At 41.7% G+C, this 26,218-nt stretch overlaps 2 protein-coding genes across 2 annotated transcripts; both read right to left on the reverse strand.

The window, feature by feature from the left end:
• Positions 1-830: 830 nt before the first annotated feature.
• On the reverse strand, positions 831-11,368 carry map2k2a (mitogen-activated protein kinase kinase 2a). The gene is made up of 11 exons (XM_028587899.1): positions 10,398-11,368; positions 9,959-10,169; positions 8,042-8,188; positions 7,883-7,960; positions 7,457-7,508; positions 3,455-3,579; positions 2,624-2,837; positions 2,359-2,423; positions 2,181-2,242; positions 1,863-1,908; positions 831-1,729 (listed from the first exon to the last, which is right to left on the reverse strand). Exons 1-11 carry the CDS (start codon positions 10,484-10,486, stop codon positions 1,619-1,621), a joined length of 1,200 nt encoding a protein of 399 aa, XP_028443700.1. The 5' UTR covers positions 10,487-11,368; the 3' UTR covers positions 831-1,618.
• An 866-nt stretch (positions 11,369-12,234) lies between these two features.
• On the reverse strand, positions 12,235-26,059 carry pias4a (protein inhibitor of activated STAT, 4a). The gene is made up of 11 exons (XM_028587920.1): positions 25,948-26,059; positions 23,527-23,908; positions 23,322-23,406; positions 23,171-23,212; positions 21,400-21,490; positions 19,410-19,538; positions 17,592-17,697; positions 17,329-17,402; positions 16,970-17,130; positions 15,876-16,027; positions 12,235-15,739 (listed from the first exon to the last, which is right to left on the reverse strand). The coding sequence occupies exons 1-11, from the start codon at positions 25,972-25,974 to the stop codon at positions 15,501-15,503; spliced, it is 1,488 nt and encodes a 495-aa protein (XP_028443721.1). The 5' UTR covers positions 25,975-26,059; the 3' UTR covers positions 12,235-15,500.
• Positions 26,060-26,218: the final 159 nt, after the last annotated feature.

The following is a 26,218-nucleotide window of genomic DNA, read 5'->3' on the forward strand; positions in this document are numbered from 1 at the left end:
TGTATATTAAGACTGCAAAATAGTACTCCTGTAATTTTTGTATATAGCTTTGTACACATACAAGTGACAATGCATCCATTTTGTCTGAACAAATGCACTTTTTTTGGGGGGGGTAATAAGAATGGGCAGCGATAAGCAGAGAATACAACAGCTCTAGCAAGACGGCAGGCTAGCAAGTAACACCACCACCACCATGTGAGCAACACTGACCTGGGTTAAAATGTTCAGTCAAACCCTTTGTACTACTTGAAACGTCTGAAGTGCCACTCAACGTTGGGTTGTATTTTCACCATAATTAATTGGGTTAAAATCACATGGTAAGGGTTGTCAAATGTATTTCAACCCTTTTCCAAAAGCACGACTCTAGGCTGGTTGTGTCCCAAGAGAAAGCTTGGAGCGCCACACGTAGCAGTACAGTGAAAGCATAACCAAATACACTTCAGGGGAAAGTACAGACCAACAACAAAGAGGGAAAAATAAGGTTGAATTAATCAACATGATTGAAATTTCATATTGACATTGCAGAGTTTCAGGCTTTTGATAAAAATAGATAATCATCCCAATCATGATCTTGGGGAGGGGAAAAAAATACACATACAGTATTAGAAAGATAAACCATGCTATATCGTCCCTTGAATACATTTTGATCATTGTTTTCTCAATGTCAATTAATGACATTCTGGCATATATCAGGCATCCACAGCATATGACTCCTCCCATGTGAGAGCCACAGTGTGGGATGCGCATTGAAATGTATGTTGAGGAAACAATGTCAACGCAGAGTGTAGACCACTGAGTGGAAAAAGAAGACAAAAACCCAATCAAAAAGCTCAAAATACACCAATATACTGTTCATTAATTTGCATACGAAAAAAAACTGATCAGGCATAGAAAACATTTAGTCATGAGTACCCTCTTTGGTTTGTGACATTGTTCACAAAAAGGATCTTTAGAGTGATCGCTCATTTACCAAAAAGTGAAAATGACTCCTTATAGACACACAAACACACACACACAGAATTGTCCTGAACTCTCTACTAACAATTAAATTATTACATTGAATTGCAAGGTCTCTGGTCATTTTACCATGAATACATTTGACAAAGGGATTTTAAATCAAAATAAGTGCATTCACCTTTGATAAAACCAATTTAGAATTTGCAAGTAGGTGATATGTTCGGATTTCTTTGTATGGAAATCTCTACAGCAGGTCATTTGTTAAAATACAAGTCACACAAGCCATCAACTGTTGCCATAAAAAAAAAGGAAAAGATGAATACAGTATATTCAACAATACAAAAGAAGTTTGTCAATCAATGCAAATTCAGCTGACACACTGGCAGCCCTTCAGTGCTTTACATCCGCTGTTGCAGTGTGGAAACATGAGCTGTGGCTACTCTTGACACTGGCATGGTGAAGCTGGGGTACAATGACTCAGTACAATGACTCAATGGCCCTGCTGCTGGTGAAGAAATAAATGTGGGGGAAGACTGTTTTCCCCAAGAGCAAGATAGAAAAAAAAGTGCCAATGTGTGGGATGGCTTGTGTACGTGTAGGTGCAGTATATTGATGTGTATGCAAGCAAGACCGAAGGTGTGTCAGGGCAGTGGGGGCGTGTTCACTCAGTGCCGCGGGTGGGAGTACTGGGCTGGTTGAGGCCCATGGTTTTGCACAACCAGCCAGCAAAGTCCACTTCCTCCACTTCTGATCTTTTGATGAACGTGTGACTCTGAAAGAAAACCAAAAAGGAAAACCATTGTTTTTTTTTTTACTGCTAACCATCATTAGCACAACAAATAAATAAACCGGCAATCAAACTATCACACAGATACAGTACATGAAGACCAAGTTCAGGTACCCACCATCAACATCTTCAGATCTGCCCTTTCAGCTGGGTTTTTGATCAAACTGCAAATACAAATGACACCACAAAGGTTACTGACAAGTGAGACTATAAAACTGATCCTGTAAATAAAGGATTAAGTTGGATTTTATTTTTTTTCCCCCAAACAATCTTACTAAACTAGTTTCTGCGACAATCTTGTTCATAACACTTTGCAGAAATCATCTCCCTCTTCTTATCTACTTCTCATGATTCACTTTTGCGTAAAAAAATGGTAAGAGCAATGCGCTTTTTTGTTGTTGCAGCAAACTCTAAAAATGTCATTGCAGACACTCACCATTTTGTCACAAAGTCTTGAAAGTCGTTGGTGAATACCCCAAGTGGCAGTTTAGGGGGTGGCTAAGGAGGAACCAAGAATCAAAAAAGGTCAAACAACTGAACCACTAATGCAAACATACACTGTGTGGTTGTGTGTAGAGAAATGTGCGTTTATGCAAATAAGCGCTTTCTCAAACCTCATTCACAATGTAGTCCAAAAGTTCAAAGATGGCCATCGCTGGTCTACTGTCCATCCCATGACCTGTGGAGAAGTTGCACATCATGGACAACTAGATTTTTTTTTTCTCCCTCCGTAACAAATTGATTGAAATCATATCTTAAGCAAAGTTTATTTTATATTTCAACACCTTTATCCTGAAAACATGAATGTAAAAATGCTGTTACTGCCAAGTCTGTACGAAGATGCATGTACATGTGTGAAAATGTTTTTGCGATTCCTACCGCTCACGGGTCGGCCCGGTGGTCTGGGCCTCTGCATGTTGGTGTGAGGCTCTCCCTCGGCCCCGTCCATAATGGCACGTCCGAAGATGGCCTCCAGCTCTTTGGCTTCTGGTGGGGGGATGGGGTAGCGGCCAATCGCCAACTCCACCAGGGACAGACCCATGCTCCACACGTCAGACTGAACCGAGTAGTGAGTGCCCTGCAGTCTCTCCGGCTGTTGAGAAACACACAATCTACGTCAGAGGGAGCGAGTAGAGCCAAGACGCCAGGCAGGAGAGAGGGTTGGGCAGAGGGGTGGGTGGGGAAGGTACAGGAAGTGGTGGAGAGGATAATGGGAGGGAGGGAGGGAGGGGGGTGTTATGGCAAGGAGAACTGGGGCGTGGTGAGGGTAAGAGGACAGAGGATGGGAGGGTTTGGCAGGAAGCGAAGAGTAGCTTTGGACTGCTTTAGTTAGACGGGTGAGCAAAGACAGGTGTGTGTGTGTGTGTGTGTGTGCATATATGTGTGTGGGAAATAATGATGAAAGGACAAGTGTCTCAACACCACTGGTGCCTTGTGGGTAAGGGACGGGACAGACGAGCAGCTTTCGCCACTGCACCCACCAGGTGTCCAAGAGTGAGGGGAGAGAAGGAGCGAGCACAGTTGCCTCGCTCCTTGCCAAAGAGCCCTTTCCTGGGCACAGCCCTCGGTTCTTGGCAGGGGAGTGAGCGAGGGCCAGAGGTAGGGAAGGCAGAGGGCGGGGCCAGTGAACAAGAGCAATGTGAGAAAAGAGGAGAAGGAAAGTGGGGATAGGGCCAGAGGAAAAGGGGTGGGGGCGCAGGCGTGACTCACCGACATGTAGGAGCGCGTTCCAACAAAGGAGTTGGCCATGGAATCTATGAGCTGGCCGCTCACACCAAAGTCACACAGCTTGATCTCCCCGCGAGAGTTGACCAGGATGTTGGAGGGCTTGACATCTATGTGGCAGAGGGGACGTGGACAGACAAACAAATGTACATTACGTTTTTCAGTGAGACACGTCGTCATACTGTATCTCATCTGTCGCCCATACTCCAAAACACCTTACTATTGATCATTTGAGCTATACCATTTTTTGAGGGAAGGGGGCTGCTTATAAACAGATGGCAGATAAGAACACTCTACGCCGGTATGGCTTGGATATGTAATGCAGATGTAGGGGCATGAATGGTGTGTGTATACAGTACCATTCAAAAGTTTGGACTCATTCAAGTGAATGGGAAAAGGGTGTCCAAACCTTTGACTGGTACTGTACATGACTATGTCTATTGCATGTATCTACTGTATGATTTGTTATGCAAGTTACTAACATGCAGGCTTTGAAAACCCCTTTGGATAGTAAAAGTTTTGAATCTAATTTCAAATAAACTATTTCTTGCAACATAGAATGACTTTAGTAACACATATTTGGACAAGGGCTACAGCTTGCATGCACAGCAACCCCCCCCCCAGCTTTATCTGTGGTGCTGTGTTCATCGAGCAAGGGACAAAATGGCTACAACTCAAGCTGAGCCCCTGTTATAAACAAGCCGGGTCCTCCACATTTCCCTGCTCATCGCTGAAAAGCATCCTGCAAAAATAATGGGGGTAAAGACTGAGCCCTGCAATCTGTCCTCTGTGGTGTGACCCCCCCCATCGACCGAGGACATGTGAGGAGTGACTGAGAAAGAGGTGGCATGAAAGAGCGGAAGAACGGTGGAGGGAGCCGCGAAGGGAGGGGTCAGCAGGGCGCGGCTGCTGTATAATCACATCTGAGAGGCTGTAATTACCGCCTGAGCTCGCAGACAACTGTCCTAGAGTACCACCGACCCTGTAGCACTGAGAGACTTCACTGCACTATGCAGGTCTAAACGCTGCCTTCACCAGTGCTAATCATAACAACACACCCATGGTTGTTCGCTGGTGCGCTGTGTGCTTAGACTTTGCTATGGTGGGACTTGTGATTTTGTTTGAATGCAAAGAAAATGGTCTTTACTGAGCCTTCCCCCCCGTCATGCTACAAATTTCTATGATGAGAAACTCGTGATATTCTCAAACAATAGCTTGCCCTGTGGTGAGCGTGCTAAAGCTCTTAAGATGTTGATGCAGTGCATATGGAGGAAAAAGCATGAAGACAATTAATACAAATTTGAATGAAAAAGTACAGGGACGACTGGAGACGGTCTAGTTAATGTGGCGTATTTAAAGTGGTTCCACTAAGAAGAGAAAAAAAAAAGTTCAGAGACATTTGGAAATGGCAATCATACCTGAATGCTTTTTGTTAGTGTGTTTGAGCCTGTTTCAGAGCAGTAAGAATAATGTCAGGGGAAAATTAGAGGATAATCCTGTTTTTTTTTTAATGTGGTGTTTAGACTAACATTTGCAGGGTCTGAATCTCAGCTGGTTGCCTCACAAGCATCAGCAAAATTTAGCCACCACTAATACTGAAAGGATTGGACTCATTATATTAACCACATCAAAAGTCCATAAAAAAAAAATATATATATATATATATACATTTCTAAACGAGGATGACTCTTCTGTAATCTGAAAACAAGGCAGAGTTGCCCTTAAACCCATATAGCATGTCAGTACATTTTACGGCTAATCCCAATGAAAACCCAATATATTCCAGATGTATCTCTTTCTTTTAACTACATTGTGACTAAAAAACTTTATGTCCTATCGAAAATAAAAATTAACGATTAAAAACATGCCAATATGCTTCAGTCCGTAGTACTGGTTAACTGTTGCAGCAAGGTTGGAAGTAGTCGATGTACTCATTACTTTTTGGCAATACAAGTCCTTTGAGAAATCGCCTGATCAACATTACAAACTAAAAAATTTAAATAAAATAAAATATTGGGCCTCATTCACCAAACGTTCTTAAAAACAAATGTGTCCTTAAACCCCACTTACGCAGTTTTGACGAAGATTCTGACATTCACCGATGTTTTCTTATTTGGGATTTGTTAGGTAAGAACGGAATCTACGCACACTCCGGAGCGCTCTTAAAACACAATTTAGAGCGGACATGTTTGCGCAAAACAAGTAGCTATACCGTTTCCGTCCGTTCCAATTTTAAATTTCTCTCCATTTTGTAATTAATTATTTTACACATAAACGTTTGTTAGTTTTAATAAACACACACTACTGCTCATTTGTAAAGCACTTTGAATTGCCATTGTGTATGAATTGTGCTAGGCCTATATAAATAAACTTGCTCTGCCTTCAATTCACATCAATTAGGTTAACAGGGAACCCTGCCATCCAATAAGTGATTGATTACGCTATTTATACGCCAAAAGTATCTTATATGTTTTGAAATAAAAAAAAAAAAAAAAATTGCCTCAGATTTCAGATCAAACCATTTATTTTCTACTTCATCGGTTCTGCGCCCTTCTCCGGATACAGCGTTCACTGCATGGGTAACTGCGTTCCATGCATCGGTTTTATTTGCTGCTTAGTATGCACTGCTGACGCTACTTAATATGATGTCTCGTTTTTCGTGAACTTCTTGCAGCAGTACCTCCACTTCAGAATAACTAATGTTTTTCTGTCTTTGCCACGTCTTCTGGACATTTCTTTAAGTGTGCACACGACACGGCCCTGCCATCTCATGCCCTTTTATGGGAATTAACGGGGCGTTTACCTGTGCTAAATAGGAGCAACGGGCACAAGCTTTCAATTTACGAAGACATTGGGATTCATCATTCTAAGAACACCTGCGAACAATTCTGCTGCTTAAGAACACGTCATGAATCAGACGTAGACTTTTCTTAGGGACTTCCTTAAGAACATATTAAAAGAGAAAACTTAGAAAGACATCGGTGAATGAGGCCCATTCACCCTAATGGTTTCCTAGTCCATACACTAAACAATGGTGAGACTGTGGTGAAAGACCGTACTTTAGCATAATTCTCAGTCACTATGCGATAAAATATCATTAGGAGTGGATCCATCGACATTTTGAGTTGAAAATAGCACCCTGCTTTTAGCGTTATTTGTTCTGAAAGCAATCGTCAGGAGTTAGAGCTAGAGCGCGGAACTTTTAAATATAAATGAACGTCCGTTACATTCACGCCCTTGCCAAGCAAGTTGACACAATGCTGATTAAGCCTATCGCTGCCAGGGAAAGCGCTCTGTATTTCTCAGTGGGCCTGAGATGTGGTATCAGATATCGGTGGTGACATTCCCACACCGGCGCACCGAAAAGATGCCGACACAGCTTATTTGTACTCAGAACAAGTAGTTTATTTAACCCACAACAACGGTGTTACATGAGCAGTGCACAAAGTGTAGTCAACCAACCTTGCTCACTCACTTATAGTTCTTCACAGCGTAGCTGCTTATCAGGGTTTTCTGATTGGTTACACGGTATGTCAGTCTACCTGTATCACCCAATACCTTGACTGGCAGGAAGTGACACCACTGCGATATTTTACAGATTATTAATCCCACTTCTTTTCTCATGCACTTTGACAGTGTTTGTGTAATTACGCTCACGGTCAGAGGGGAACAAACGTTTTGCACGCCAGCTTTAAGCCAATAAATACCCCAAAAGTGACTGTGTAATAAACACTGCATTTAACTGAATGCTTGTGATAAAAATCTGTGATGTGCAAATTAAATTTTAGTGCTACACAACACTCCACAACTTAATGTCCACATAGACTCTGATCATCATCAACATAACCCAGAAATTGTGTAGCCACTTATCATTTGATTTTGTAAACTAAAACACTTGTATCTCTTGTACTGTAGTGAGTCTGAAACATATTGCACAAGGGATTTTGAGAGCAAATGTACTTGACTGCGACTAGAGAACACCCTCACCTCTGTGCATGATCTGGTGCTTCTCCCGCAGGTAGGCTAATCCCCTCAATACCTGTAAACAATGGAGGAAAAACATTTAACATAAAAATACAAAAGGGCCGATTCTTAGACAAGAGTCTATACACACACACACACGCTTTCCTTATGTACATATCAATTTAAAATACATATTATTTTGGTAATCCCATTATTACACTTGGGTATTTGAATATGATGCAAGAGTTGAATGCATGACTGAACACACCGCTAGTTAAGCAACACCACAAGAAGCACACCCACCCACAATGAGCAGTGCGTCTGCATCAACATGCATGGTAACAACCTTTGAGAATCTTCATATCACTGGCAAATTCAAACTGCAAACTATTTTTTTAAATGTCATTAAAAAGACAAACTAGTATTTTAAAATGCAACAGAACTACATACAGCTATGCTAACTTTCCCCAGGATTTCTTCTGGGATTCTTCTGGCTTCCTTCAGGACCTGGTCCAAGGATCCGCCATCCTGTAGAGACAAGTTGCACATTAAATAAATCATTACATAAAGAGAAAATACTTGTGTCCAACCAAGTAGGAGGGCTCTTACCATGTGCTCCATACAGATGCTGATCTCCCCATCGCTGTAAAAGGCTCCATAGAAGCCCACAATGTAGGGGGAGTTGCATTCATGCAGCACCTGCAGCTCTCTGATAATCTGGTTTCTGATGGCAGGTTTGATTTCCAGGTGGATCAACTGAGGAGGGAAAAGATGAGACCATAAACCGCTGCAGATGCAGTCACATCATTCACTGGCTTCTTTGTGTCTCGAGGGAACGCATTTCAGAGGTGGCGTTTGGCATAACTATAACGCTTTTCTGTTCATCTGTGTGTAGTAATCTCAACACACACACACACACACACACACACACACACACTATTTGGGATTTCATTTAAAAATTGTTTAAATTGCTAGTGAAAGACAAGTGCCCATATTTCCAAATAGTTTCTCATCCTTTGCAGAACTTTTGGGAACAAATTGAATTGTCAACAAAGATGAAACGGCTCGAGTCTACAAGCTTGTGCTTGCTTGAGTTGCTGCTGCAGTGTCTGCATGGAGTCCCAATAACTTTCTGTCTCGTAAATTTTCCACCATTCATTATGATGATGATGAACGGGCTAACCAAATCACCACATGTTTACAACACTATACGAAGATCGCTTAAAACACCTAACCAACACTGGATTTTAGAGGCAGATGCACACCTATAAATGTGAAAAACAAAATTGGCATTTAAAAAAAAAAAAAAAAAAACTGAACGTACATGCCACAAATGATTTATCTGTGATGAGCTATTATCGGCCAGTATACTGGCCCAGATGATTTATGACGACATATTTTTGTCTTGGTCAAATACAGGATGAGAGCAGTGAGATCCTCCGAGTGGTATCAAAGCTTCCGTGGCAAGTGTCCGACGATCGCCACTGAGGCGTCGATCGGTAGTCAGCGCATCAACGAGTCTGTGGCAGGAGCTAAGCACTGGCAGGCGATCTGTGGCACTCGTCGACACCCGTCAGCAAACTTGCCTAGCTGAGCGGTACCACGTTGTGACTACCTGTCAGCGGTTATGTTTTTTCCACTGGATATGGCCTTTTCTGTCTACGTGCCCATCATTTTAGCTTTTCTTGGTCAGATTAAACTTATTCAGCCTACTTTTGTCACACATAATAAATGTGTTTATTCTCTCCTGTAACATGTCAGTTGTAGTGGATGACTGGGTCGGACTCAGGGCTCTCATGTGGGAAAGCGGGGTACGATTCGGAATAAGAATTTTTATCTGAAGATCCTTCGACGCCTCTGTGGCAACCAGGGTCATCAGACGCCAGAGAGGCGTCGACCAGTAGTCAGCGCATCAACGAGTCTGTGGGCAGTCTGTGGCAGGAGCCAAGCACTGGCAGGCGATCTGAGCGGGACTAAAGTACCTGACGGCAGTTAAATCTACTACATATCCGCCTCGGTTGGGGGTGGTGGGGTGCATGGTTTGTTTTTACAACTGGAAGTCGGCTAGTTTGCGGATGGGTGTCGACGAGTGCCACAGATCGCCTGCCAGTGCTTGGCTCCTGCCACAGACTCGTCGATGCGCTGACTGCTGACTCTGGGGCGATCGTCAAAAACACTTGCCACGGAGGCGTCGATACCACTCGGGTGATCTCGGCCCTACTGGAGAAACATAGCAGTTTATAGCCAGTTATGCAAAATTCGTATTCCTGTTACGAATATCTGCCTGTGTACATTTTCGTATAATATACTTTTGGCGAGTTTGTTATTGTTGCATTGAAAAATGGTGCATGGTGCGCTTTTCTCCACACAGTAAGTCATCCATGATGCAGAATTGTGTGAAACAAACCAAGCCAGCACTAGTGTTACGCAAAAACACCTCTGAAATGTATTTTGATTCAGCTCCCTCCAACTGTCACACTTCACCTGCAACAAAAAAATGCGGCAATATATTTATTTATTTTTTACCTTCCGAGCCATGACCAATCCCGAGGGTTTGTGGCGGACCTTGTTGACTACTCCTCCGTTTCCAGCACCCAATTCACATATGGGGTCAAAATCCTCATCCTTCAGCTCCCCAACCTGAGCTTTCTGGGTCAGAAAGGCCTCCAGTCGTTTCCTCTGTTGTTCATCCAGGTCCAACTCACCCAGTTTCTTTTGTAAGGCCTCTAGGTTGGCTCTGTAGGGAAGAGACAGTTGGTTCAGCAGCAGGGTTTAACACACAGACAGACAGAGGGAGCGAGAAATGATAAGACAGGAACATTTAACTACTCTAGTTAAATTGAGGTAATTGTTGTATACAGTGTTGGTAAATGGTGATAACTACAACACACAGATCAATTATTAACAAGCTCTCTTTAACAGCTACACAGGTACAATTAATCTTGACTTATATAGTGCTACTCACTCAGATGCAGCATCAATCGTGTTTGAGGTGGCCTGTCCTTCCCCGATGGGCGTTATGTTCAGGGGAACGGGTCTTCTTTTAGGAGCCATTTCAATTAATAACCTAAAATGACTTTCTCAAAGAATGCACTAACCCGCAGTGAGCTGGGAGGCTGCTAATCTAGCCTTTTCCTTATTCAAAACTCAAGTCTGAAAAAGCAACAGGATCAGCTCTTGGTGGCTAGTAACTTGGCTAGCTAACGTTAGCAAAGAGTTAGTATACTTTCGGTAGCATGTCAGTCAGCTATTTGGGTAACGTTAAACCGTATCATGCCGAGATGCTCTTTAAAAGTCAGGTCGCTTTCCGGTGCATCTATAGTTTTTGGAGTAAACACATTTCTATTGTTCTACTGCTTCTTCTGGGTTATCTACCTGCTGCTATTACCCAACTAGCTAGCTAGCTGCTACTAGCTAGCACCAGCTCCTGGAGAAATCGTGCCCTGCGTCTCTCAGTCCTAACGTGCAGCCCCTCGCTTCTCCGCTTTCACAAGACACGGGCCGCCGCGGTCTTCCCCGCAGCTACACCGGCACACCGACTCGGCTGGCTTCCCCTCTGCAGGACGGCAGCGTCCAAGCATCAAATTCCTCCGTGTTTCAGTTCTGGGTGTGGGGCTCTGAAACGAAATTGGGCTTTGGCTCGTTCTGGTGGTGCTTCAACACAGGAAACAGCAGCTGCGGCATCAGACCTGTGACACCCACAGGGAGAGCTCTTCATAAATAGCGCGAGACTGAGTCCATCTGACAAGTTGATACGAGAGATGCAGAAATCTCATGGGAGATGTACATGGACGGACTGGAAGATTAACGACATCTGCAGTTTGCGATAACGCCTCCGGAATGTTGTTTTTAATGAGGCAAATCCCACAGAGAGCATAACGTTAGTCCAGTTTAGCAATCTTATCCATCCGGCTGCTGCTTTCTTATGTGTTTAATGGCGGTTAGTAAACAAGCTGCGAAGAACATCACTGCCACCCAGCGGTAACGAGAGGGAACTGAAGATTTACAATGGATTTAGAGAAAAGAGATTCACTACATTTTCAGTTTAAAAATACAAAATACACTTCAAAGTGGAACATTTGCAGTTGAATTTTTTTATTATGTTCTTTCAATATAGAGAAAAAAAAACACGGCTCCCCCGGTATCAGGCTTAGCTGAGGTGCAGGAGCTACAAAGTATAAAACTAACGGACAACCAATGTGATAAATGCAAAAAGAAGTTTCTTCAACCGAACATGCCCCTGTAGTATGTAACTGATCGACCAAATAATACAGCATAATAAAGGGGCTCCAGCCGCCTTGCACCAAACTGTAGAGATCTGACCATGGCTACAAACACAAACACATCCACACACCTTCTCAGAATAGAAAGCAGGACCCTCTGACCTTTCCCAATGTCCCAATCTTGAGCACCAACCTGTGCTGTTGGAAGAAGAATAGATAGATTCTGTTGCTTGTAAATCATGGCTGTTGCAGAATCTCACTTTCTCCTGTTCATCTTAACTACATCCTGATAAAGCTCAACCTCAGTGTGATCAAAAGAAAAACATAGATGACAAATATAATGCGGTTTGAGTCAATGTTTTCTTAGACCAAAAACAAATAATGTCAGCAGCCAGAAATTTAGCCGATGTACTGATATGTATGTAAAACCTACTGGATCAATTTCAAATGCAGTGTGTGTGCTACCCTCGACCTGTATAAGCATGTTAACATGTTGTCAAACCTTTAAAATATATGGAAGTAAAAGCAGCTTTGTTTCATGGTTTACTCACTATTGTCAAAATAAAACAATGGCAGACATGTTTTTAAGAACTGATTTTAATTAATTCCACACATCAATAAACAGCTGTTAGAATACGATCATTTGAAATTTTACAGTTTTATCCTCAACAGGCATCAAATGTGTCCCCAGATCTGAGCATTTGGTACAGGACAGAACAATCTCAACCTCAACTGGACCTCTGTGGCATCAGCTTCAGGTGCTGCTGCCCCCAACAGCTTCTTATTGTCGGTTTGCCTATAGTAACAACTGGAGGCGATTCAAGGCTTAATAAAATATTATTTAAATTTTATTGTCTTTTAATATGAACATATAAAAAAAAAAAAAAAAAAAACAACAAACAAAACATTTACATCATGGATTGTAAGCCTCTGCCCATGCTACCGTATGCATTATTATAAGAAGAAAGATGCCACTACAAAAAGACCAGACCCTCAGCTCTCTCCAGCTCCCAAACAAGCTGCAAATGTATCTGGCTCAGTTCCACAGAAGCAACCGGCACCGCCCTCTCATCTTTAACCATAAAAGGAAAAGAAAAGTTTAGGAGATCCGTTCAAATAGGACATTCTATACCTATTAACAAATGAACAATGTGATTTTTGTTATATGTATAGCGCAGTTACTTACAAATACAAATTGCCTAGTTGAAGACAGGTATTAGAGTTCTGTACATTATTTTGTTTTAAGCGCCTTAGAGTCTGTCCCTGAAAAGGACATTCTTCATAACGTATAACGGGCAAAGTGCCCTCAATCAATTTTGTGTGGTTTATCAAACATGTTTCAACAGTATACTGATTCTGTAAACTATGTCAAAATGTCAAAAGAAGGAGGAAAATGGAAGACCAGATTTGACTCAACCTACTTTTTCAAATCATTAACCTTATCGAATAATGCACTTGCAACAGTGAGGCTCCGTTTTGATGTGTAAATGTCATGTATCTGTGCTTATGAGCAAGGAAAAGAACACCAGATTCTGTACTGATCAAACCATAACAAAGGGATGATGAGAGAAGGAAACAAGCCCACACCCAATGTGTCTCACAGTGGAGCAGACCGACGCTTTTCTAGTTTCACATTTTTTCTTTTTTTGTCGATTCACATGCATGAGATGGTTGACGAGATCTGATCACATGGTCAGGGATCCTTGATTAATACTCACTACATGATGGTTTTAAAATAAATAAACCTTAAACTTGGGATGAAGTATCAGATGAAAGTGCAAACGGCTCTAGCAACACAGCAACATCTTTTCTCATCTTCAAGCAAACACTGATGGCCTTCCTGCAGACAAAACCTAAAGCCAGCGCATGCAGCCCGAGTCTCCTTCTGAGGAGCAGCCATCACATCCCGACAATACTAGGAATATTAGTTGTAAGCCTACAGCATGTTGCAATTAAAGTCCAATTCTATTCCAGCAAATAGATGTGACCTTATGTATAGTGAAAAGAGGCCCGAGGGGATTGCTTGTTGAAGCAACTTGTTCCAGACAAAAAACATTTGTAATCCAATCAATGACTTTAAGCGTGGTAGGGTTGCACTTACTGGCACTTCATTAAGTTTTGTTGCATCAGACAAGCTGAACCCACTGTAGCAAAGTACTCCGAATGGTGCTTTGACCCAGGTCGGCTTCATTTAGAGGAAAAGAAAAGGAGCATTCATCAAAAGCACAGCCATGAGCCCGGACCAATTATAACTCAACACTCAAACCACAGCAGCAGAGGTGTCCCGCTTTCTGCAAGCAATAGTTCTGTCTGTACACAACTACAGCCACATAAAAACGGTTAAAAAAAATGTGAAGCAATTCAATAAATATGGAGGACAGAGGACATCAAAAATTGGTAAAAAAAGAAAGATGACGGCACTTCTGATTACTATTCCATAACTGTTTTGGGGTTTTTTTAACCACAGATTTCATTCTGCTTCTCCGTTTATTTCTCCCACTGGAAAAACATCTAAGGAAATCCTCAATGAAGCTAAACACCGTCCTTCAGACTGGGGTCTCATCTGCTGGCCAGCTCAGCTAGCCTTAAACAATGGGCTCCTATCTTCACCACTCAACGAAAAAGGCACCAAAATCTCACAACCATTTGTCATTGAATTCCTAAAATAGATCCGCTTTGGCACAGCTGCCACACAGTAATTTGGATGAGTTATGTCAATACACAATGCTGATATATCACACCTAATAAATCCTGTTACTTGTAGCGCAATAACCGCGGTTATGTTTTACAGAGGGGAAGCGTTCCACCCACAACCTTTTTGCATTTTGCATGCACTGACGCCTAGTTAGCTTGGTTATCCACAAACTATCTCACCCTTTAACAAAGATTGTGTTGCTGCAGAGGGAACAGAGCTGCATGGAACGATGGAATTAAAAAACAAAAAACATGTAGGAAAACAAAATCTCCAGTGTAAAATTGACTTCAGAAGGACAAATCAATTCTTGTCCTCCACTTCTTTCTAAGCTACTCTCTGGTCAGTCTGCTAAGTTTTTATGACTGAGGTAGGTTCTCTTTAGCTAAGGACAAATATAAATGGAAAGCATCACACACTGAGGCCAGTATTGTGTTCTGCTCTTTCATAATAAAAAATTAAAAAAAAGGATAAATTCCTGAAAAAACCCTTTCAAGCTTTGAATTAATTCTCTAAACAAACAAATAAACACAATGGGAGAGATTTGAATTTGCATCACACTCCAGATATCTCTGCCTTGTCCTCACCCAAATTTTGAATGCTCTTTTCCACTACTTGTTTTTGACATTTTACCAAAAGCTACGGAGGAGCCTCCATTTTTAACTTGCCTGTTCATCACAAATGTGCCAAAAATCAGAGATGCACACATGGAACGCCCATGGCTAAAAGAGCCTGTAATTCCAAGTCAAATACAAACAGAGATGAGGTGGTAGAGAGGGAATAGTCTGGAGAGAGAGGGGGAAGGGTGGTGGTGGTGGGGTGCCCGATCCATTCATTCTCTTAAGTAGAGGCAGGACGGTACAGATATTCACTGCAAGGTGACGGTTGGCCAAAAAGAGTTAGAGTTGCTTCCAGTGGTGTACAGTACAAAGAGGAATCCTAATCACTCCAGATTGAAGATTCATTAACAGTGCATGTTTGAGTGTATGTCTGTTTTGACTGGATATAACCCGAGCTGCTAAAAGGCTCTGACGTTTGGGCATAAGGGAGGGATGTTGCATCTAGTGGATTACTGTGTTCCTGTCCTTTTAGCCCCCTGCCGCTCTTGTCTCTGTGTGTGTGTGTCAGTCTGTGAGGGGACAGAGCTGTGGGGTCAGTAGGCAGTGACCAGGTCCTTGTCGTAGTTGTATCGGCCCCTCTTTGGGGCAGGACTGTCGGCGCTGTCCTCAGTGTCCTCACTGTCTCCTCCTGCCCCGCCCCCTTCCTCCTCAGAGGAGGAGTCAAGAGTCAGATCTACCACTGCACCTCCTCCCGGTGCCACAGCGGGTCCTCCTGCCATCCCCACGCTGGTGCTGCTGTGGGCCGGTGAATGACCGTTTGCCTCAGGAATGCCTGCAGACATTAAGGCCATTTTAAAATGGATTACAGAAAGATTTACACTAGCAAACTAATGCACGGGGTGGGGGAAAATAAAAAGCACACACAAAAAAGGGCAAAGAGGCCAAATTGAAAGGGGTTGGACACTTACATATATCAACAACAGGATACTCTGGTGTGTTGCTGCGTTCTCTTTCCCTGTCCCTCTCCTTGTCATCTCGGATGGGTCGCCAGGAGCCGTCAGTTAAGTACTCAATCTCCTCAATGTCCTCGCTCGTCTCTTTCAGAATCTCAGATAGCAGCCTGAAATGTACACACTGCTGATTAGAGTTGCCCCACTAAAACAGATTTCATACCAGAAACTGAACACAATACTCCATTCAAACTCAATTGCAGGAGCCTAGCAAAGGTCTGCATGAGTCAAATTTAATATTTTTTTTTCCTTTTCCTTCCTTTTCTGCAGCCTGCAGATCAACTACTTTGCCACCATGATGACCATATGTCTATAATCTTACAATTTTCATTAAATAGCAAGATTGAGTGAAGTTAAGTTCCGTGAAGAAAATTAACAAAATAAGCTTAAACCCTTAGCAGTTTATTAGTGATCTAGTGAAAACCTAGAGAGATGAATTAAAGAAGGGACTTTCACACCAGCTTAATTTAAGGAATGCAAAGTCAAAGTGTAACACAATGCTTTCAGTCTTTGTGTAAGTAAGGGAGTGTCTGTGAGAGTTGCTTAGAATTTGCAGGAAACTACATGCCCAAAGTGCTGTGGATAAAAGTATTTTATCATGAATTTGTTGTTATACATTTTGCATACATATATATATATACACAATATATAAAAAATGTTGGGTCCTCTTGAGTCCCACGATTACATGGTTGCTTAAACTACAGCCTTGTTACATTAAGTAGATCTTAGAGTCAGCAAGCAAGCCAATTTACAGGATCAAAAATGTTGAAATATAACCTGACAGGATACAGATAACCCCCCTCTAATGCCATGCAAAACATTCAAAGCTTTAAAACTGATAACAAAAAAGGAGGTTGGTGCATGGTTCAGCTTGTATGAAGAGTCCTTAAAATACCCCAACATCTGTGCAGGTTGAATAATTTCCCCCAAGCTGGCTTCAACACACACAGAGATAGCTAGAATTACGCAATAGTGTACATTTTTAGAATTTATTGAGGGGAAGATGGTGCTGCGGGGGTGGGACAAGTCAGAGCATGCTTCTGTCTTCTTACCCATCAATAGTGAGCAGCTCAAAGGGAGCAGGCTTGTCACAGACGGGGCAAGTCCATGTGGGCTTCTTCTCATTCATCTGCAGGAAGAAGACTGCGTCGAAACACTGGAGATGGGCACAAGTTAAAACTCGACATGGCACACCGAGCCGCATCTTCACCAACTGGGAAGTGGAAGAGGGAAGAAGCATGCTAAATTAATAAAGCTTCATAGTATAACAAACATTTATTTTACTTTTTTATGATCATTTTGTCAGTTATTGTTTTTTAATTTTTAATCTAAATAATAATAATTTAATAATTTTTAGTCTAGGACAGTGAAGACTGACCTATCCACATCTTAACATGTCGGGTATACTCACTGGACAGATAAGAGAAACCCGGAGGCCTGTAGTCGCAATTTCACTCTCTGGGTCAAAACGTAGTTTGTCTTGAACTATAGATCAATGGCAGACAAAATATAACGTCATAACAGTTTATCAGACAAATACATTGTCATGTGAAATTAAACACGCAGAACAGTTCTAACAAAAGGTTTTAGTCAATGGCTTCTTCTTAGTGTAGTTCTCAATTTCAAAGTCCAATTTGCAAAATAATTTAGGCAGAGTACGAAGGTAATACTTACTGCGTTCACGACAGCGTTCTGCACTTTCAACAGAGCAGAGTTTGAGTTGGCTGAAGAGATCTGCTGCAGTGAAAACCCTCACTAAATACACTGCCACAGAGTACCGCTGAAATCAGATTAACAGGTTGTGAGCATTTATTTCAAAAGGCTACCAATCTAAAATAGAGCATATACACTAAGTGAACCTCAAAGCCACTTAAAAAACAGAAACTTTAACACATAAGATTTATTATGGTAAGGGAAAGCTACTTGGTGAAGAAGAATTAAAAAGGCAAATCTACTCTCTTGAACCCTCCTGATTATATAACTGTATTTAATGCAAGATAATATCCTCTTACATAATTTATGTGGGCCAACTACAAAAGTCACACATCTTAGGGAAACCAAACACAGCAAATTCTTTCTATTAATGAATGTTCAGTATCTCTGGGATCTTTGTGCAAATATGACTCGATGCTTAGCAAAAATCCCCACACCCCCACTTGTGGGCCAACCACAAGGTTATGGACTTGCATTGATTAAGTATGCGGAGCAATCAATTTCGTATTTCTAAGTTCCCTTAGAAAAAATCAGCAACATTGCTCCGGTGCAACACACTTCTAAAGGGCTGCTGTTGGTCTAAAACAGCAGTATTTTGATCATGTTGTAAATAAAAATGAGGCTGTTAAAATACTGTTCAAACCTTTGTACCGGAACAGATCTGTAATGACACTCCTTTTTCCATGGACATCATATGTTTTTGATGCAGGCTATATTTACTTAAAGCTTTAGATCGTAGATTCTGTCACCCCCATTAAGAATTCTAAGTAATAACACTGTCGACCATCCACATGACGCAAGCCTTCGGTGATCGCGCATCACCCCCACTCCTCCTCCGTGAAGCTGCTAGTAGCGCTTAACCAGTCAAATCAAGGAGGACACGGAGGATTAAAAAAACAAAAACATAATGGACTCTTCAGAAGAGGTTATTGTCTTCTAAGTTTTATGTCCTATTTGTCTCCAAAGCTGAACACTGCTGTTGTCCTTTCTTAGCGGTGATGTAAAACGCATCACTCGAGCTTCTGCACGTGAATGTCGCCGGACCACACCATTTTGTAAACATAGCCATAGGGAGAAATACTGAGTTTTGTGGAGCTGATAGTCTGAATTAGCTTCGTATCAACTCATTTGGCAATGGCTTGAATGTAACAGACGTTCATTAATATAAAATAGTTGCGCAATATAGCTTTAACACAGAGCTATTCAACTGTCCGGCAACTTCAGTGCAAGCTTACTGTAGGCTATCGTGATCGGAGGATTTCCAAAACGCTGGGATAAAGAAAACACTATTATCGCGCAAGGAAAACCGCATACAAAAAGGCTTCTTATTAGGGCTGTACCGAATGTCACTTTGTTTTCCTTTACATTCAAAGTTTCTATGGATGTTTTCGAATGAAGCTTCAAACGTCATCCTATTTAATGCCGCCATAGCCCCAGCATTCGAATGTTGATTTAAAACTTGAATTTCAACATTATGAAATAAGCTTTGATCTATTTTCCCTACTTCTTATTGTGTTTAATTTCAACTTTCATGTTGCTCATTCCTAATTGGTTTAGGCGAGAGGTCTAAAGAAGAGGGTGCCAACAGGAGTAAGAGTGCATTCATCACCCAGTTGCTTATCTGGATCAAGACGCTAGTTAAAGTAGTTCAACTCACGGCCCTCAGGAACAACTGAGTGGGACCCATGAAACAAAAGAACTGCATGTACCAGCTTGCAATGGTGCCCCACCACGACCCTAAGCTACGCCAACATAAGTGATTCAGCATCAGACTCTGACCTTGCCGAAGTTTCCCCAGGTGACGGTGACTCTGTTGGTGACATTGGAGAGATGCAACCAGGGAGTGATGTTTACAGGACGACAAGGGCGACGCGGCTCAACGCCAGGCTTGTTAGAAGGGTAATAGCCCTGTAAACACAGACACACACAAAAAGAATGATGTAAATTATCAAATATATCATCTTAATAAAATTGTTTTAGAGTACTTTGTTGACATGACCGGCATTAGAATTCCATCTGAAGGGCTTAGATACAGTTTAAAAGACTAATTAGTCGTGGGGCTCTTGATGGGGTTAGTTGTACAGTCCCTTTTAGAACTGTGAACAAAACATTGGTAAAGTGAAAAGACAGAAGTAGTTTACTTTCAAAGAGGTAAAATGAGCAAAACTTAAAAGAACACGCCGACTTATTGGGAATTTAGCTTATTCACCGTAACCCCCAGAGTAAGACATACCCTTCTCATCTCCGTGCATGCTGTAATGCTGTCTGACGGCTCCAGCGGCATCAGGCCAGCACAGAACATGCAGGTGACTGGTTCCAGTAATCCTACTGCTCCCAATAAGTGACAAAATAACGCCAACATGTTCCTATTTACATGTTGTGATTTATAGAGTCACAGCATGTACAAAAAAACAACGTAACATGAGACACAGCCGTCTTCTAACTGTAAACAAACCTGGAACTATATTCTCAGGCGGAAGAATATAGTACTTCTCGCAGCAAGCCTGTCTGAGAATATAGTTCCCGGTTTGTTTACTGTTAGAAGATGGCTGTGTCTCATTACTTTACGTTACGTGGTTTTTTGTAAATAGGAACATGTTGGCGTTATTTTGTCACTTTTGTCACAATTCGGAGCAGTAGGCTAATGCTGGAACCGTCAGACAGCGTTACAGCACGCATGGAGATGAGAAGGTTATGTATCAACTTGTCTTACTCTGGGGGTTACGGTGAATAAGCTAAATTCCCAATAAGTTCCTTTAAGGTGGAGCACTGAGCAAGCTGCACATGGATGTTAGATTACAGTCACTCATGCAGCGTATTTGTATTCTCATCCGTTTGTGCTTCTGTGTATTTATTTATTTACGTATATCTAAAGCCTACTAACCAAGAAGCCTCCTTTGTTAATTTTTGATAATACCCTGCTGTTACTAAATTGCACATTTCATGTCTAAACAATACAAGTTGTTAAGTTAGTAAGAGACCTGCAGAGACTCAGGCTTTGACCTCAGCCCATGTTATGAACGCAACAATGGAACAGCAAACACTAGTCTTGGATGTTTAGCTTCCCACCAGCACATCAACAGTTTGAACACCGAGACGGAGAGTTTCCTACAGACAACTTGCCAGGGAGTTGATGCCTTTAGGTTTCTGATATTAATTTGTCTTGCCTTATTCAACATCTATCTGCATTAGATTGGTTAATCCATCACTACCATACATTATCATGCTAATTTGGCCCTGACCAGTCAGTAAATCTGCCAATGACACTTAAATTAGTGACTAATTGACTGTATTTAAAAACAAATGGAAGACAGGAATAGGGCTGGGCGATATGGAGAAAAATCAGATATCACGATATTCTTGTCCTAATACCTCGATGTCGATATTGTGGCGATATTATAGGGTTGACAATTGGTGCTTTAACAAAATATATTCACAATGAGATTTAAGATATGTAATCTTTAATAATGTAGATATAATGTCTGGGTAAAAAAATAATAATAGAACAGAAAAGTACATCACTACTGTAATGCAGCCTTTAAAACCAGGAAAAGACAACACTTAAGCCATTTACGATATATCCAAAATCTAAGACGATATCTAGTCTCATATTACGATATCAATATAATATCAATATATTGCCCAGCCCTAGACATGAATGACTACTACAATAAACTATTTGACAAGAGCAGAAGAACAGCCAAGCTTTAGTCATATTTGTACTCTAAAAAAAAGGTATGGCTCGTCTCAGATAGGTCAATCAACTCACCGGCACATGACAGTAGGACTGGTTGACTTTGACAGCAATGTTGGGAGGATACTGGTCCTCCTGGACACCAATGGAGTCTGTGTAACAGAGTCTGCAACGGAGTGTAATACGAGAGAGAAAAGTTAGCATCATAAGAATCGTCTGACCACTAGATCTGAATCTGTTTCAGCAGAGTTTTCCACAAGTGCTGTCTGCCAGCCAAACAGCTGACTGCTTATTTAAGTCCAGTCGGGCGGCTACTTTTTTGCATAAATTTTTTTATTCTAATAAAATAGTTTAGATCAACAAGTTATGATTCACTATGCATGTATTTTTACGACCACTAGCCTCCACTTTAAAACAATGCAAGCATGATGATGGAGAAACGTGCCTGTGTGTCTGTATCAGTCCCGTCCACCACATGTTCTACATAAGAGAGAGTGAGTGTGTGTGTGTGTGTGTGTTAGGGCTGTCAAAATTGCTCAAAAATGACGTTTGAATATTCAGTCTAAAAAAAACGTGAATATTCAAACTATTTGAACATCTGGTTGCGCATGCATGCGCATATTGTCAATGATGCGCATTACGTCAATAACAGGACAAATTAATACAAAGAGACATAACTACTTGTATAGGTAGTCTATTTAAGTTCAAACATATTTGACAACGTATTACCTACACAAAAACAAGACAATGCAAGATGCCTGTTGTCCTCCAGCAATGCTGGAAGAGGACCCGATGTCGCCACAGCGGCACTTAACGCTGCCGTGTCCAGTTTTATGGCAGCAGGAGCAGCGCGGACGGCGCCTTCAAGCAGCCCTCACCGGCCAGCTACAGCGCTACTGCGCCGCAGGGGAGCTTCAACACGTTAAAAAGGGCCGATGAAACCACTCATGAACTATATGTTGTGTTTAATGTCGTTCAAGAGGATGACAACGTAGCAAGCAAACACGATCAAATGAAAGGTTAACACCCTTTAGAGTGCTCTAACGTTACAGCAAGTCCCGTGGCTCAGTGGAGGTGGCTAACAGCAGTGAAGCTAATGACAACTTCACAACACAATTCATTTGGATACAAGCGTTACATTATGGAAGATAGACAGGATTTTGACGTTCCCATGGCAACAGGGAAAATGGCTGCTCTTGTGTGAAGTAAACGCAACTTTTTTCAACTTTCTAATAAGATATACGGGACTTTTTTGCAATGAAAATGCGGGGATTATGAAATCATGCAAGCCCGGCATATTTTGCGCGGAAATCGGCAATTTATGCGGCGAAAGTGCAGCGTATTTGAAAAAAAAAAAAAAAAAAATGCAGCCCCTGCATCAATATGCAGACTTTGGCTGATTATGCATTGAATTATGCAATCGCATAATCGCGTTTTTCTAGAGGGACTGATGACTATTCATATTTATTCATATTGCGTTTTTTACAGAACAGCCATCTCTAAGATGCATTGCAAGCACACTAAAACATGCAATGTTATCAAAGTAACAGGCCTATGTCATTTGAGGAAAATGTAGGCTATGCCTCAGCCTCAAACTTAATTTTGGTTTAAAATATCCTAGAACACTTCTGTATTTTTTGCCATTGACCAATTATGCAAACTAACGATGCCCCAAATCAAGTTTAAATAATAAAATATGATGTAATAGAACTTCCTGCAGTAAAATATATAAATGGGATTAGAACGTGTAAGATTACCAGCATAGTCATTGGCAGAATCAGCACCTTCCAAGTAAAAGGATAGTGAAATATCTATTAAGTTCAAATGGGAATTAGTGGGAACTTACCTAAGAACCACTTGGATTGATCTGATTCCTGGACGAAGCTCACTTAAAAAAAGCAAAAGGTTAAAAATTGAAATGAGGATTAGTTACAGAGTTTGTAAATTGAGCTAATGTTATCCAAGCAGATCTGGGGAGAAAGTTAGGATTTCCTTACCTTGCATTTCTGATCTGATCTGCTTGGTTCGGTGTTAACTCAAATATGCATTGACTGTCCTGCAGTTTCTCACTGTTCACGTCAACTGTAAAAATGTATATAGACAACCCATCATGAGAACAGCACAGTATGTGGAGATAACATTTCTACTAAACAAACGATTAAAATTACAAGGATACAGAAACTTCAAACTATATACACTTACTTAGCTCTGTTGGAGGCAACAGTGTCTCCAAAGTTTGGTAGAAGGGCAGTGGAACCAGCTTGACCTCTGCTGCAGGTGTGGGGATCGGTTTGGAAATGCCGTTGAGGTAGTCTGCGCCCTGAGAGGTGGCAGTGGGGGAGGAGCTGAGGGATGAGTAGGCAACTGGGATGCCGTCTGGACGCCGCGCTGCAAGCCAGCCAGATGTTTTGGGAAAGCGTGACTCGTAGAGCTGCCTGACGTTCTTCAGAAGCTCTGGGCTGTATTCGGTCTGCACTAGCCTCAGCGCACGCCCCACCAGGTCCTGTTTCAGCCCACTTTTGCTGCGGCCCATTGAGGCCAGCAGCGTCTGCAGGTCTGAGACCCGGAAACTTTTGACCATGTTCTAGAGGGAGGACAAGACAAAAATCATAAGAAACACGATACAGGGACAATTAAGTCCGTAAATGGGGAAGGTTTGAGGGAATTTACAAATCCAGACTCAAGTTTTAGATCCAAGTCCCCATCCAGGGCATATTGATACTTGTTTTAAATGCAGAACCATTTACTTCCACAATGCTAATGGATTTTGATTTCTTCTACTTCTGAGTTTAAGCATTTGAAGTTGTTTTTCTGAAGTTATTCACAGTTTGATTTTCTAAGTGTAACCTTTGTAACCCAAGGTGGAAAATACATTCCAGTAGAACAGTGTTAATATTCTGTGAATTTCTCCAGTAATGTATCAAGTTATTAAACATTGTTTCTTGTGAAAATTCCTGCCTAAATACACTCGCTAACTTCTGCCCATGGAAGGCTTCACACAATTATTTTACAATTAACTTATACAGCATTTAACATGACATAACAGTGTCTCAAACTATTTGATTCCTACTAAAATTAGCTTTTGGCCTTAGTCACTTTAATCCTCCAGAGGCTTGAACCTGCTTTGTAATTAGGAGTCACACTGCTCCTTGTTCTGACCACTTGCATTATGGCCTAGTCATTTTCATCAGTCTTAAAAATAATTGTGGTACCATTAAACAAATCCTGAATCTGCGACAGCAGTTCAAAAGTATGACTGCATCTCTGCATTTCACTGTAATACACATACACTACACAGGCCTGTAAGACACAGACAGAAACTACACTGACAAGGTTCAGCTACAGTAAAGGCCTGAGACGCAAAGGCATGACCATCCTGGTTTGTGTTTAGTTTAATGATATAAGTCAATTTAATGAAGGGAGGGATCACACAAAAAAAAACTATAAATTGGATATTTATTAAAAAAAAAGAGACAGGTATAGTTTGCCTTGCACAATGATTACATGTATACCAAGTCTGTTTACAGTCCCACGGAGGTAGAATATGCCTTAAAACTAACCAACGTCTAACATCAATCAATTCCCGAGTATTCACTGTTAAATATTATTTGCATTTAGTGTTGGTTGTTTACGGGTGAAGTCGTTTGTGTAGCAGTGACAACCACACTTTGAACGGAAGACGAACCATACCAAGCACAGATGTTTAGTCCTTGAATCAACTTAATAGTGTCTTTAGCGCAATCAAATGCTAATCAAACGTTTGTCACAAAGGCTTAATTTACTCGAGACAGTGGGTACACGTTTCGATTAGCTACACTTAACATGTGTGTAAATAGTAAGTGGCGTCGGTTATCTCAAAACAGGCCACTTAACACAAAACATACAGCCTGCATGCACATTTTGTATTTATAAAGTAGCAGCAACGTAGAGTATGTGAACCTAGAACACATCTTGGAATGTTGTTGTTACTGGAAAGACCTGAGCCGTATGACGAGCTTTAGCTTTGTCTGACATCGTTGAGAGGTGCATCAGTGGCACAACTGCTTTGTGTCTAGATTAACTTTAAATGAGCACAATAACGCGGCTGTCCAGGCTAGTGATGGCCATACTGTGCAAAATGCAGCCATAAAGTCAATTTCTTCAGCCTCACTTGAACAATACAGCCTGCGATGCTCGGCTGGCTAGCTTCTCTACAGACTGGGCTTGCACAAAACGTTTTTCAATCATCAACTGGACATTTTGACAGGTGCACAGCTTCATAAACGAACCGGTTACCTACAGACATACATCATTATAAGCCAAATAATGTCCAATAGTAGCGAGCCGAGAAGAATGGTAGCAGCGTTTTTATGGTCACATAATTTATTTCGGTGTCTTCCTTTAGAGCCAGCGTGATGCTAGCTAAACCAACGCACTTGCTTAGTTAACATTACCTAGCAGCCTAGCTACGTTAGCAACACAGGCTAGTTCGTTTGGTTGTGAATGTATTACGCTACAATTCTTGGGAGGAAAACTCTTAAATACATTCATACAAAGTCCCCAGTATCCCCACGACCGAGGTGAGTTTCAAACCACACTAACGCGCCAGTTCCATCAAACCAAAGCTAGCCGAGCTCTACTTGCCATCGCTTCCACCAGTTCGGCCGCCATCTTCGTGCATCGGTACCGCGAGAGTCAGAGACGAAGGGTAGTCTCTCACCAATGAAACGCAGAGCCTGCTTTGATAGACTGGTATCCTCAGCCAATCACAGTGCTGCTTTAACCAGAGCACGAAGAGCTATATACAAAGTGGGCGGGACAACCTTGTTTTAAAGTTACAGTACAACTTTTTAAAAACACTAAGAGACAGGTCTCTTTTCGAAAATAGGCCTCAGTGTCCATTAATGATACCACG

Source organism: Perca flavescens, chromosome 9 (assembly GCF_004354835.1).
Source record: "Perca flavescens isolate YP-PL-M2 chromosome 9, PFLA_1.0, whole genome shotgun sequence".
Taxonomy (NCBI): domain Eukaryota; kingdom Metazoa; phylum Chordata; class Actinopteri; order Perciformes; family Percidae; genus Perca; species Perca flavescens.